General features: G+C 39.1%; 2 protein-coding genes across 3 annotated transcripts; one reads left to right on the plus strand and one right to left on the minus strand.

Annotated features, from left to right (window-relative positions):
• Positions 1 to 7: 7 nt before the first annotated feature.
• apeh (acylaminoacyl-peptide hydrolase) lies at positions 8 to 8,566 on the minus strand. Of its 2 annotated transcripts, XM_061056798.1 has the most exons (23): positions 8,444 to 8,566; positions 7,850 to 7,979; positions 7,637 to 7,763; positions 7,455 to 7,542; positions 7,207 to 7,282; positions 7,021 to 7,112; positions 6,381 to 6,455; positions 6,116 to 6,253; positions 5,914 to 6,005; positions 5,772 to 5,812; positions 5,301 to 5,422; positions 4,986 to 5,046; positions 4,795 to 4,892; positions 4,616 to 4,667; positions 4,336 to 4,424; positions 4,077 to 4,215; positions 3,103 to 3,186; positions 2,554 to 2,634; positions 1,725 to 1,813; positions 1,097 to 1,287; positions 738 to 840; positions 539 to 645; positions 8 to 446 (listed from the first exon to the last, which is right to left on the minus strand). In XM_061056798.1, the coding sequence occupies exons 1-23, from the start codon at positions 8,453 to 8,455 to the stop codon at positions 341 to 343; spliced, it is 2,193 nt and encodes a 730-aa protein (XP_060912781.1). In that variant the 5' UTR covers positions 8,456 to 8,566; the 3' UTR covers positions 8 to 340. The 2 variants fall into 2 exon arrangements, with proteins under 2 accessions (XP_060912781.1, XP_060912780.1); XM_061056797.1 differs by lacking the exon at positions 8,444 to 8,566 and having other exon boundaries at positions 7,850 to 8,072.
• A 329-nt stretch (positions 8,567 to 8,895) lies between these two features.
• Positions 8,896 to 13,674, plus strand: capza1b (capping actin protein of muscle Z-line subunit alpha 1b). Its single transcript, XM_061056800.1, has 10 exons — positions 8,896 to 9,046; positions 10,170 to 10,233; positions 10,402 to 10,453; positions 10,651 to 10,714; positions 10,805 to 11,011; positions 11,111 to 11,190; positions 11,291 to 11,369; positions 11,476 to 11,547; positions 11,689 to 11,751; positions 12,211 to 13,674. Exons 1-10 carry the CDS (start codon positions 9,008 to 9,010, stop codon positions 12,349 to 12,351), a joined length of 861 nt encoding a protein of 286 aa, XP_060912783.1. The 5' UTR covers positions 8,896 to 9,007; the 3' UTR covers positions 12,352 to 13,674.
• Positions 13,675 to 13,679: the final 5 nt, after the last annotated feature.

The following is a 13,679-nucleotide window of genomic DNA, read 5'->3' on the forward strand; positions in this document are numbered from 1 at the left end:
ACACAACTTACAGACAAATAAAGCCCTTTATTTTCTTTAATGTGGAGACTGCAAAATTAACAAACTGTGCAGGTTAAATGTGTTTCTGATTAAGTAAAACTGCATCAAATGTGTTTTTATTCAAGTGCTGTGTTAAAACTATCGCTCCTTCATCAACTTCAATAAAGCAACCATGGAAACAAGTAACATAGTTACAGACAGATTACAAGTAGTGTATATATTTACAAGAAATCTTCATGTTGGAAAGCACTTTAAATTCTTTGGCTTGGACGTCAGAATGCCCTTGAAAAGAAACGTAGAATATCCCTTACACAGTTATTTGCTGTTATCTGATTTACCATCACTGACACATATGTTGAATTATCCATAGAGCAATGTTCATAAAGCCGTCAGACTCAGCATCCACCTTGGAGAGAGCATGATTGTTGCCCTGGTACCACAACAACCTAAAAAACCCAAATCAGAGCATTAGTGAATGATCAACAAAAGCCATGTTGTGCAGCATATACCTGACAGTTAATAGTGTCTAGTTGCTTACCGCACTGGGACCTGCTTTGCTTTGAGCGCTCTGTAATATTCAATTCCTTGCTTGTTGGGTACACGCTTATCATCTTCCCCTAAGGCAAGCAACACTGGTGTCTGTACCTAAACGGGAGATTGTTTGCAGTTACCATATTGTGTATCAACACTGATGAAGTCACATGCAAAAAGTAGACTTTAAGCAGAGATACTCTTACCTGTGTAACGTGTTTAATGGGGGACTTGTTCAACATCTGTTCCCAAACAGCTGGATCAGGTAGACAGTCGGTGCTGTAGTCGAAGCCGGCCTCAACCATGCACCTGCAACAGTCATGGTTAAACATCAACAGATAAATCACATAATGGCTTTGAGGTCCTTTGTTCCCACGGTATTTGTGTTTTGTACATTATAGAACACTCCCATCTCTAACAGGGGGGCAGACAAATGCCCTTTACCCCCCTCACTCGGTCACAGCTGTCATAGAGAAATGTCAGGTGCACAAATGAAAAAACAACGAAAGATGAGTGATTGTGCGGAACTGATGTAGGAAAATATAAAACAACGTGACAGTCTTACCAGTCTGGGATGTCTGTGCTGCCAATCATCGATGCCAGATTGATGACAGGGTTGCGAGCCACACAGGCCTTGTAGAATCCTGGGTACTGGCCAATGAGATGGCAGGCCAGGAAACCACCGTGGGAGCCCCCAGAAACTGACACCTTCTGCATGTCGAATTCGGCACCTTTCAGAACACTTTCAACAGCAAACTGATGGAGGAGGGGGGGTTTGTGAGAGGGAAGGCAGACAAGTCAAGATTTGAGAAAAACTTTAAGAAACAAACAACCTAAACAGAAACTATGGTAACACAACAACTAAATACAGAAACCAACCAACAGTAAGTATGAACCTCTTCTAACTCGGGCATGTAAAACGTTAGAGAGAATGGAGGACTTTGACTTTTAGTTATTTTACTGTGGATTTATTTTATTTGTTTTCTACATATTTTTAACTACAGCTTTTGTTTTCTATTGTTTTGTTTCCACATGTCTGAAATAAATCAACCAATAAATCAATATGTTAGATATCAGCATAAAGAAACTCCTTAACTCTGTTTTACCAGCTTAAGCACACCTTTTATTGTTAATCAATTTCATGAATTCAAAATGTAATGAGCATGTCTATGAACACTTTTTTTTGTTCTTACTTGAACATCTTTGACATCCTGGGTGCCAACATTTCCAGGTAATGAGAGGACGCTGTCCTGCCCGAACCCAATAGAGCCACGATAGTTCACTGCAAGATGAAAAAAAAGACACATCGACATGATTGACATGGATGTTTCAATGCTGATGACAAAGATGTATAATTATAGTTACTTATTACATTTAAGACAGATTTTGAACATCTGATAGTACCCTGGAAAAGTAAACGAGCATAAGACCTTTTGTTTTGTTTCAAACTCTGGGGCAAATCAAAAAGACAACCTTTTCAAAAAAAGTGAACCAGGCATGTTTTTTTTTGTTTTTTGCTTCCATGACAGCGTTATCGAGAATGGCTCAACAGACTCTGGAAATAAAGAGCAGCTGCAACTTCCCCAATGAAACAAAACAAATGTATCTTTTACATCAGAAAAGAGCAATAGAGAAGCAAGACCAGTTTCTAGTCATCATCAGCAGTCTATTAGTTTGAATACTTCCACAATAAAACTTTTTCCCCTCTACATTAAAAGTACCAGGTAACAATATAATGAGACTTGTTATGCCGGTGTGCAAAAACAGTGGGCTCCAGACAGATATTTTCATGTTTAGATACAATAGGAAAAACTTTAGTGTCTTAGGAAGTACAATCGATATACTTTTCTAGTCTATCGAAAGTAAGTAACTGGAATGTGCACCAGGTGTCTGTTACTGGAAGGAGACAGCATGTGAAACTTGCCTTTCAGTTTTACCCACCGAGTACACTTCCTAAAAAAGATGATGTCAAACCCTCTGAGAAAGCTCACACAACCAACTACACACTAAACTTTAACTTACCCAGTAATATGCCAAAGCCCATCCGGCACAGCACAGATGATGACAGAATCCAGTCAGCCACAATCACAGAGTGAGGACCCCCTTAGTAAAAGAAATTAAAACACAGTTGGTTTGTTGTCAAAGCCATCTCTGTGTCTTTATGTGATCAATCTAAAATGAATAAATGTTTTTAAAAAAAAAATAGCTTTGCATGAAAAATACATGTTGAATATATATTTTTTAAATTATATTATATATATTATATATTTAATTATATTTTTTAATAAACCTTTTCTTTGAGAATTAGATAAAACATTTTCTAACTAAGGCCACCATTGTCATAGCAACCATTGTTGGCGATGCCAACCTTGTATGTAGCAGCAGCTCATGACTGAAAGGAACAAATCACTAAACAGGTTGACAGATTTCAACCTGAAAATAAATTCCTATTTAGCACACTCTACACATACATTTGTTTTGTTTTTTACAACCTGAATCTGTATAAAACACTACAATGGATGTAATACTTCCTGACTGTTGATTCTGTTTGCACATAAGAGAGTAACTTACCATGAGGAGTGACGATAAGAGGCAGCTTCACTCCATCTTTAACCTCCTTTGGTTTGATCAGCAAAGCTTCAAAATCAAGGCCAGCTGGAAGAATATATATATAGAATATTAATCAGATAGTCCCCCTAAGATTACAAACACAGTTTTTATGTGTCATACAGACAGTACAATCTATTTAACCCTTTATTTACTGAAAGACAAAATTATTCTTCCTGACATTACAGAGTCACCTCAGAGGCTTCCTACTACAACATACATGGCACAGCCAACCAAACTCAATATGAGAACTTTGTGATAAATCTTATCCATAGCCGTTTTCACATGTGTACCGGATAATATCTAGATATTTACAGGAGAACTTCTCCGGAGATTCTCCCGAAGTAGCCGTTCACATATGCTCCTCACAGCGAGGGACTTTCCCTGTCAGAGGGGAGGGGGCGTGGGGGATTTCCCAACGAAAGACGTGACGTAAATAAACAACAGAACAGACGAACAGAAAACATAATGCAGCCGTTTAATTACGTGCACGAGATCGTAGTGGTCGCGGGCAGACACTTTAGCCGGTCACTGTATATAAACGTCATTCTCTTTTCATTGGCTGAAATGGAAATCTGCGGAGAATATCCTGCTGCATTCTCACATAAGCTCCTCCGGATTATCTGCGGAAAAAATACTAGGGGTCTGGCCGGATAAACTCCGGGTAATATCGGAGTAAAAAATTTGGCTGTTGCATTCACACATACAGCTCCTACTGGAAATCTCCGGAGTTTTTCAGGAGATTTCCGTATGTGTGAAAAGGGTTTATGTGACCTGACAGTTTCAACTTTTTGCTGACATCATCATGGAGAGGTTTAATACTTTAAGCTGTTTGTGTTGTTGATGTGTGTGGAACAAATTGAAGGGCAAACAGAAGTTTTTTTGATTTCCTGCAAAACATTTCTTCTGAAATTTTTATTTCAAATGTGAATTCTTACGGTATTGACTGTTGTCTTGCTCTGGAGGAGGGGTGAATGTCAAGATCTGCCAATCAATATCTTGCAACGTCTGAGAGTTTTCCAAAGTAATCCACACCACTTCCTCCTGAGAGTCTTTTTGGGGAAGGAAAGCCACCCTCTGGACACAGAAATGACATTAGAGTATGTGACATATACCGGTACTACTTCTCCATCACAGGATCGGCTGAATTTTTAAGAGCTCAAGAAAAAACATTGCTCAGAAAAGTAAGGAACCTACCAGACTGGGGGGGCTGTTTGGAGAGGAGCAGCTGACCACCATCAGATCTCTCTCTATGTTCAGCAGACACCAGTTACCCACATCAGATTCTTCAGACAAACACAGAACATAAGTAGACACAGGTTGAAATAAACAGGTTCTATGGCTGCAACAAAAGTAATAAAATAGGTAAATGTGTTATAAGAGAAGAAGGCAACAACAAAATAAGGGGAGGACAGATTCAATTCCCAAGCCTGGGAATGAGCAATTCCCAGGCTTATAAATGTGTCTAGTGACTCACTTGAAGTCAGAGAGGTGAGGCTCCCAGTGCTTGTATCAACAACCAACAGATCCTACAAGAGACCACAAACAATGTGTACAATTAAGTCTCCACCTTCACATCTTTCTATGTGAAAAATACACAATAAAAATGTGTCTTTTTGTAATAATAACAAGCCATTTCCCAGAGCTTTTCTGTACCTTGCGGCTGCGCTGAGGACAAGCAAGGATTATGCGCTGACTGTCAGCTGACCAGCACTGAGGGGACAACTGAGAACTGTAGATACCAGCAAAGCCATCTGTAAATACACACAAATACACACAAACACAATCAAATTTGATATGGAATGAAAAAAACATGTTTATTTGTGTCGCTGCCGAGAGTTTCTCACCCTCTCCAGGCCTCTTCACCACGTCCACCACCACCGAGGTCTTCTTAGTATACCAGTCATACTAGATGTGCAACATGCAAGCAGATAGAAGAACAAATTATTTTAAAAAATGACTTGATTGTAAGGAGCTGCAGGTCGGACTCGTACCCGGGCCAACCTCTTCAAGGACTATAGACTTCGTACATGGGGCGCAACCTGACAGCTTGGCCATCTGCGCCTCGTGTTACCCAGTAAGTAAGTAAGAAGAGAGGGCATTTTGTACAGAAATTAAAGTACAAGTGTCAATGTGTAAATGGTGAAAGTGGCCCGTCTTACCATACAGAGCCTGCTGCATTGCATGTGTGGTCCAAACACAGAACATTCCAGGTAAACAATCCTACACTGATCTGGGCTCAGTCTGGGGGAGCACACTGCACTGGTGCCTGATGACAGCTGTTCTAAAGAAATGCAAAAACACAAAGACAAAAATGGCAGCAGTATTTGACTAAGACTAAACCCATGTAGACCAGAACAGTTGTCTGATGTGGAAATTAAAGTCCAAATCAATGATCACCATTGTGTCAAACATTTACAGTAGCGCCTCACTTCATATGCACATGTAATTGTTCTGCAAAATGAGCTACACAAGAACAATTTCATACTTATATATAAATTACCGGTAACTCATAGGAGATTAAAAGCACAAGACTTTGTGAGAATTGTCACTGGTTCAGGAGGCATTATACTTATGTATGTCATATGTTTATGACTAAGGTAGTACAAGACAGGAGCGAGTCAGCAACTTACCACATTTCCCACCAGTGAGGTCCACATAGAACAAAGATGACCTGACAGAGACATTAAAGACATTAAATTGATAGCAGTATGAGCATGAAGACATTTCGGATCAGCGAGAGGTCATTCTTCTCAGTAAAGAAAATGTTATTACCTCCTGTTTGGGCAGTACTTGAGGCCAAGTCTGAAAGGCTCATGCCACCAGCCTACAAACACCACACCTGTGTCCCCTGGAGCCCAAAATGCCTTCAGAGTAAGAAACAGAGTTTAAAAAAACACAACAGCAGGCCTAGTAGCAATAGCAATACAAGTGCACAAAAAGATTCCTGAACTGACACACAGACTGCTGTACCAACCTGCCCAGGTGAGATATTTTCAGGCACTCCTTCCAACACAGAGACGTTGTCACCATCGATATCCAAAACACAAAGCACTGGACAGCTCTTACTAACCAGTGCCTCTCCCCAGTCCTCACGGAAGACAAACTGCTCCCCCTGCAGGGATAAAAACACAAAAACACTTTCACTAAAGCCGGAGTCAAATGTAAACTGATAACTCAACGACACTTTTGAAAAGTGAAAATCTTGTATGTATGTTTTTGAAAGTATTCATTGTATTCACTTTCACAGCCTCCTTTTTCTCCACCCTTGCGGTCTCCTCCTCATCTCCAGTGGAAGACAACACAGATGAGTCAGCCTAGAAACATGAAGAAAAAATATGATATAATAGAACAAAGATTTTATAGCAACTAGTCTGACATTATCTCACAAATGAATGTCACACTCCTACAGTAAATATTTTATCTACATGAAATTAATTGGAAGGCTGAAACCTGCTTTTCCTGCTTGTTAGGGCCACACCCCTATCAGTGTGAATTTGTCAAAGCATTTTCATTTTGAAAAGCAATGGAAAATACTTGGAGTGTATTTAAATTGAAGGTATTTTTTAAATGTCTAAGTTTGCATTTCAGTGATACGCTTACTTAGATTGTGTGCTTTGAGATAAATGTGATCCAGTGTGGTGATTTTGTTTTGAGTGTAAATCTCTTCATAGCTTAGCATTGTAAAACAAAACAATCAAATGTTTGGCATTGTTTGCACAATGCATTACTTAATAATACACACTGTTAGATGCAGGCAGTATTGAATACAACCCCAGTATTGAATTGGCAGACACCGCAAACCAATGACGAACACTGCAGCTGTTTGCTGCCCTTCATAGTTTACTACTTTTACTGATTAACACAGTTTTGCTAACAGACCTGGAAGAAAGATTCTGCCTTAGGCCTCTTCCTCTCTGCCACGTACAAGAGGTGGGTCTCAGAGTGGGACCAAACCAAGCAGCCAAACTGGTCTATGGAAGTCAAACAAAGTGTTATTGACACCTGAACGGCAAATTTAAAGGCAAGATTTTATGCAACCAGTTATCTAAAGTGCAGAGGACTCACCATCTTCATAGACTTTGCCGTGCTTCTTTAAAGCTGTTAGATTGATGCTCTTCATCTTGATGTTTTTATTCCAGATCTAAAAGATCACAGAGAGTCAAAACATTTTACACCCAGGCTAAAGGCGCAGATGACTGAAAGATAGATGTAGATGAAACCCCAAAAGGGGTCATTTAAAATTGGAAAGGATGCATTTTTCAGGGTAGAAAGGACTCAATGTTGAGCCTGTTTCGGACGGACAGACCACACACCTCAAGAAACTGTATGTCCTCTCCTTTGATTATGCACTCTCTGACAACAGCTTTCATTTCACCTGAAGGGGAATCTTTACTTAGCAATCTGTCAGGAGGAACACAATTAATGGGTCAGTTGGTTCAGGTCTACAAGAACTTAATCAATCCCTTACAGACAACATGTGAAAATGATTACATACTCTCCTTTGATCTCAGTGCTGTTTCCAGAGGCCCCAGAAAAGACCACCGACTTGTCATCGTGGAATACAATGTACTGTCTGCAAAACTTGACATTCTCATTCCTCTCCAGGTCACGCTGGCTCCATTCTGCAGAGGAAAGTTAATAACAAAAAATCAATTTCCCTGCAAATATAGACACAGAAAATAGTGTTATCTGCAAAGTTTAAGTCTACCTGTGTAGATGTTGCTGTATTTGCCTCCATACTGAGAAGTGATGACAGGTCCCAAATCTGCTTTGCTCAAGGAAGGGAAGAGGCTGAGTTCTCTGTAGAGTCGGACAATTTCCTCAGGGTTGGTAATCACCTGATAACAAGCGGCAGAATAACTCAAACTACGCCTCAGCGAAACACACTGTCGCATGGTAAACAATGCCCTATTCATTTCCTAGCTAGTAAAGCTAGCCAGCCAGTCATACATAAGTTTGTACACTAAACAGTTTCCAGCCGAAAACAAAAGTCCGTTAAAATATTCAAACAATATCTTCTTGCAACTAAGGAAAGCAACTGCTGAGTTATGAGAAATAAACAAATAAAACAAGGTTGTCCTTTTGTAACAAGGCGGATTTAATTTGACCAGGAAGTTCCTGTAGCAGCTCACAGCAAACAGGATCACTGACTCTCTGCTTTTTTTTTTTTTTTTTTTTTTTTACAAAAATGGCATGACAGCGTAATGAACAGGCGCTACACGCTTTCACATATATTCGGATAAATTGTGTAGGCCTGTATCTGTTCAGAATCAAAGAAAAAGTCAGTATAGTCTCCTCATACCTGTGACTCCATGATAGAGACGGTGTGTGTCGCTAGTTAGCAAATACCAAGTCGTTACAAATACAACGGAGTAGGTGTTCCATTGCAAAGCTAGAAAGAACGAACATCTGCTTAAGCTTCCGGTGTCAACTTAAAAAAATAAAGTTAAACCCACTGGTAAACAGTTTGAGTAAGAACAAAGAAAACGAAATAATCGATGTTTAAAATGCCATACAGGAGTATTAAATACATGCCGGCCAGTTTGAAAGGGTAACTTCAGGTGGGATTTTTTTTCTATCATCTGTCTTGTGTGGCTCTTGTTTTAGTTTGAAGGCGTATCAACTTCACAACTCTCAACCGGAAGCACACGACCAATTAAATTACTTTTAAATCAACGCACTCTATTTTAAAATATGTTCATGCAATGTTACCGAATGAATTGGTGTATCGTTTTCTGTCAAAGTGAAACATACATTTGAATTGAACACGTTTTAAAATTACGTTTTAGCCAAAATTACACCTATATGACAACGAGTTGCAGTTTCTGTCAGTCAGTTTGGGTAGGTGGGGTCACAAAGAGCCAAGATGGCTGACTTTGAGGAGCCGCTGTCAGATGAAGAGAAGGTTTGGAGCCTTAAATTCTTTGCTCAAGGCATTTTTTTTCTTATTTTTAAGGAGTTTGCTATTGTCTAATTTTCAGATGGTTTAATGCTGAAGTTTTAAACAAAGAATGTCGTTTTTATTTACACATGGAAATGATAAACTTGTGTCTTTACGCTACCACTAGCCAACTATCCAATGCTAGTAAAAGCTTAGTTCGTTAGCGGCGTAATCAAATTGAGGGGTTTAAACCCTGGGCAAAAAAACTTTAAAGAAGTTATGCATGAATAAAAATGATAGGTTATGTATGAACCGATACCCGATTCTTTGCAGTCTTGTTGTGCACACTGTCAGCCTGCAATCATGACAGTGTGAGCTACGTATTCCTCTCTTATAACGTTAGCTAACATTAGCAGCTAACGTTACTTTGCTCTGGATTTCTGGGTCAACCAGATTCAATTTCAGCTCAAATACTTCTCACCGTCACATGGCTTCAGATCAGGATATGGGGTGTCTAAAGAGTAAGTGCAGCCTGATAGTGACACCATCTGTAATACTTGTGTCAGCTGGCCACATTACCACTTTAGTTAAATGATACTGAATGACAGGCTGCAGTCAGACTGTTATATTTACCTGGTAAGCAACAAGACAATTACATGGAAAAACTCATAGGTTGTGTAAAAGCTAGAAACAAGACTTTGGGTATTCTCCTAACACATGGACACATATGAGATATAAAAACATGGGATGGTCAACAGAGAAAATGAGGACATGGTTTTATGCCAACACAAGCAGTTTCTTATTCAGAGGTAAACCTTAAACGTGAAGTGTATTAAAGCAATGCTCATCATATGTTTGGGTCAATTAATCCATTTGTCTCCTTATTAGTCAGTTTTATTCAATATACTGGTTACTGAAAATGCTTGCAATTTTACATGCATCGTTGACACGCATTACAAAAAATGTTCAGTACAAATGTTTTGATCGTAGTCTTGTTAAAGAGCTTTGATTTGTGGTACTTATTGTAAGTTTAATATCACAGTTCCAATAAGTTAAGTGTGTTGGTTGTTCTCTTTGTGCTCAGTGAACAGTAGGTACATATTACCATGAAGGATGAATTGATCGCTTAAATTATTTTCATCATTAGGTTCGCATTGCGGCCAACTTTGTGACTCATGCCCCCCCAGGAGAGTTCAATGAGGTCTTCAATGGTAAGAAGTACCCAATTTAAACATGCATATTAAATTATACAGTATCAATAAACAGCTTTTATTTTGCCTCTAACAATACAATCGTATTTTATATCCCATAAAGATCTATGCAAGTAGTGATTTATTTTTGTCTTTTTTCTGTTGTTGTCTTTTTTTTTGTCTTTGTAGATGTGCGGCTTCTTCTCAACAATGACAACCTCCTTAGGGAGGGTGCATCACAGTAAGTAATACTTATTTAAGCAAAACATTTCTGACTTTTTATTTGGCAAGTATTTGCAAATTGTTGCTTATTACATATTAGACATTGACGGATTTTTAGCATGATCCATGTTCCTAATATGTCATAGAAAACACGTTTTGGCAGAATGTTTTGGTGTCAAATCACGAGTACTTATCATACCTCTGTCTGTTGTCCAGCTCCTTTGCCCAGTATAACATGGATCAGTTCACTCCTGCCAAACTAGAGGGCTACGACGAGCCGGTATTATTCATCCTTCAGTCTTTTTCCTTTATTCCAGATGAGCACATTTTTAAGCCAGACTTTGCCCAACTTCTGTTCTTTTCTTTGTAGGTCCTGATCACAGAGCATGGTGACCTTGGCCAGGGACGTTTCCTTGACCCCCGTAACTGCTTGTCTTTCCGCTTTGACCACCTAAGAAAAGAAGTGAGTGACGTGCAGCCATATGAAGGAGAGACGACCCTGAGTAGCTGGAGAGATGCCTGTGATACTTCCCTTAGTGCCTATGTCAAAGAGCACTACCCCTCTGGAGTTTGCACTGTAAGGAACACCAAAAACATTTGACAAAACTGTGATCTGTGCAATATCAAATCCAATTAACCCATAGCCATATTTACCCATACCATCTCTGTATGGCAGGTATATGGGAAAACGGTTGATGGTCAGCAAACAGTCATAGCCTGCATTGAAGGACATCAGTTTCAACCCAAAAACTTCTGGTATATTTATATTCCTACATATTCTGTTTGTTTTCTCTCAGTTTTAGTAATGCTTAAGTCTTATTAAAATAAAACGCTTCTCTTCATATCTCAAACTCAGGAATGGGCGCTGTCGGTCAGAGTGGAAGCTTACCCTCGGTCAATCCACTGCACAGGTGGTGGGAGTGTTAAAAATTCAGGTGAAATGAATTCAGTGATCTCAACTACATAAATTACACGTGGATTATTATTATTTTTTTTTCTTCCAAAAACTTCAGCTTACTAATGGAGTTCTTCTGTATCCAGGTGCACTACTATGAGGATGGGAATGTGCAGCTGGTTAGCCATAAAGAGGTAGAAGAATCAATACCTGTGACTGTAAGTAACATCGTTTTTAGTCTTTTAGCACCTCATGTTGTATACATACTTTAAGACTGAATAATTCAACTTCAGGTTTATACACAAAAGGTTATCTCTGTCAATGACAAATTGACAATGTTGAATATGTTTTTGTAACAGAATGAAAGCCAGACAGCCAAGGAATTTGTTGACATCATTGAGAACGCGGAAAATGACTACCAGGTAAGCTACCATATAATGAATTGAATTGAATTTTTTATTTCTTTAATAGGGACAATGTAATTAAACAAAGTGTCAGTTCACATTCTGATGCCGATGTGCTGCACACAGTTTAAAGCTATCGCTAATTTCAAACTCTGGGCCCTATTAAGGCCTTTGTGTAAACGTTTGTAAAATATACAACATTCAATAATATTTTACCAAATAAAACACTAAATATGAGAGGAGATACCTAATACATATACTAAAATATAACACTACAAAACATCTTTTCACCAATGTCCATTAGAAAATTCCAATACAACAGTTTCAGCTGTGGTAGTCAATACACGTTCTATAGATCTGACTAAAATGACAGATGTTAGTTTTATTAAAACATACAATACTGAATACTGATTAATGAAAAAGCAAAATAAATATTATACTGAAGATGTGTTTCTCTCCACTTCTTTTCCCCTTAAGACTGCAATCAGTGAGAACTACCAGACCATGTCGGACACCACCTTCAAGGCCCTGCGTCGCCAGCTGCCCGTCACACGCACTAAGATTGACTGGAATAAGATTCTAAGTTACAAAATTGGCAAGGAGATGCAGAATGTCTAGAGGAAGGCCAGGGACTGACCAGGGAGACACACACACTCCACTGGCCCCAAACCCACTTATACATGTGCAAGGACTAACCAAAGCAAAACTATATCAGTATGGGGCAAGGAATAATTGAAAAAAAAAAAAAAAGCATAACTGAAGATTTGAAGACTGTTAGGCACAGATATCCATCTCCTGTAAGGAAGATGTTGTCATGGAGATACTCATGGTTTCTTCTGGATTTGTGTTGGGAAAGAGTTGTGTTGGGTCAGTGTGTAGGGCTGTGCTCAGGACTGCTACATTACAGAAGCAAATCTTCCTTTGGCTATCTAATAAATCACAGACCTCCGTAGGACAAGGTTTCACGAGTAACATTACTTGTCAGCAGCACACAGGGAAAGGAAACAGGACCGCACAAGGCAGCTGATCTCAGAAATAAAGCACACCATCCCATATCAGGGTTTTGATTTCAGACTGGATAAATATGAAGTTTGTGAATGTTTTGGTGTTATTGTTTATTTAAAATTTGCTGCATCAAAAAAAAACTTGAATCTGAATTTTAAAGTAGTCACCTGATTTTGTAGCTAACAAGCTTAGTTTTACGGAAACGGCACATTGTGATATGTTGCCAGGGATTTGGACTGTATTTCTACTTGTCCTAACATTTCAGAGTAGCAGGATCCTCAGCATAGCTCTGTTCCTGCACGTTAGACTTTCTCTGTTTGTCAGTGTCTGTCAGAGATGAAGGAATATTGACGTGTTTTCTGTTGTGCGCCGCTGATGTATACGTCTCTTTGCCCGTGCAAGCTACGATGACTGAAATGAAGATAAAGCAACTTTGACGCTGCTGCATCTAGAATGCATTTTCTCTTACGTTGACAACCCCACCTCCATTGCTGTAAAGCTTTTCCTCTGTGAAAGGAAAAACGGACTCGTATTATCCCAGATTTATTTGCCAAAATCTCTTTCCTATGGTAAAGAACTCCATCCTTCTATCCATGTATGCAAATTTCTATTTTAATACGCTGGTTTTTGTTTGGAGACTTAGGATATTGCACTCTTCACTGTAAACGACCGTTTGTGTATTGGTCAATGCCAAGTGAACGCAAAGCAGTTGCTGTGTAAAGCGACATCATATACTGTATATGTTCCATAACGTCTGTAAGGCCACATCATACTGTAAGTGTTACATGACTTTGAAGTAGGCCGACTCTTGATCAGTTACTTGTTAGCTATATTATGTGCAGTGTTAAACCCTCACACTAAACTGCAACTGTGTGCCGATCAGTTCTTAAGACTGTACTGCCCCATTCTGCTGTACAAATAAATGGATTGAACATCTTGGC

Source organism: Labrus mixtus, chromosome 15 (genome assembly GCF_963584025.1).
Source record: "Labrus mixtus chromosome 15, fLabMix1.1, whole genome shotgun sequence".
Classification (NCBI taxonomy): domain Eukaryota; kingdom Metazoa; phylum Chordata; class Actinopteri; order Labriformes; family Labridae; genus Labrus; species Labrus mixtus.

Coding starts and splice junctions, on each gene's coding strand:
- apeh (XM_061056797.1), bottom strand. CDS start 8,057: ATGAATAGGGCATTGTTTACCATGCGACAGTGTGTTTCGCTGAGGCGT. Junction 6,006..6,115: donor AAAATATCTCACCTGGGCAG/GTTGGTACAGCA, acceptor CTTACTCTGAAG/GCATTTTGGGCTCCAGGGGA. Junction 2,635..3,102: donor TCTTATCGTCACTCCTCATG/GTAAGTTACTCT, acceptor TCTTTTACTAAG/GGGGTCCTCACTCTGTGATT.
- capza1b (XM_061056800.1), top strand. CDS start 9,008: ATGGCTGACTTTGAGGAGCCGCTGTCAGATGAAGAGAAG. Junction 10,234..10,401: donor GTTCAATGAGGTCTTCAATG/GTAAGAAGTACC, acceptor TTGTCTTTGTAG/ATGTGCGGCTTCTTCTCAAC. Junction 11,191..11,290: donor TTTCAACCCAAAAACTTCTG/GTATATTTATAT, acceptor TCTCAAACTCAG/GAATGGGCGCTGTCGGTCAG.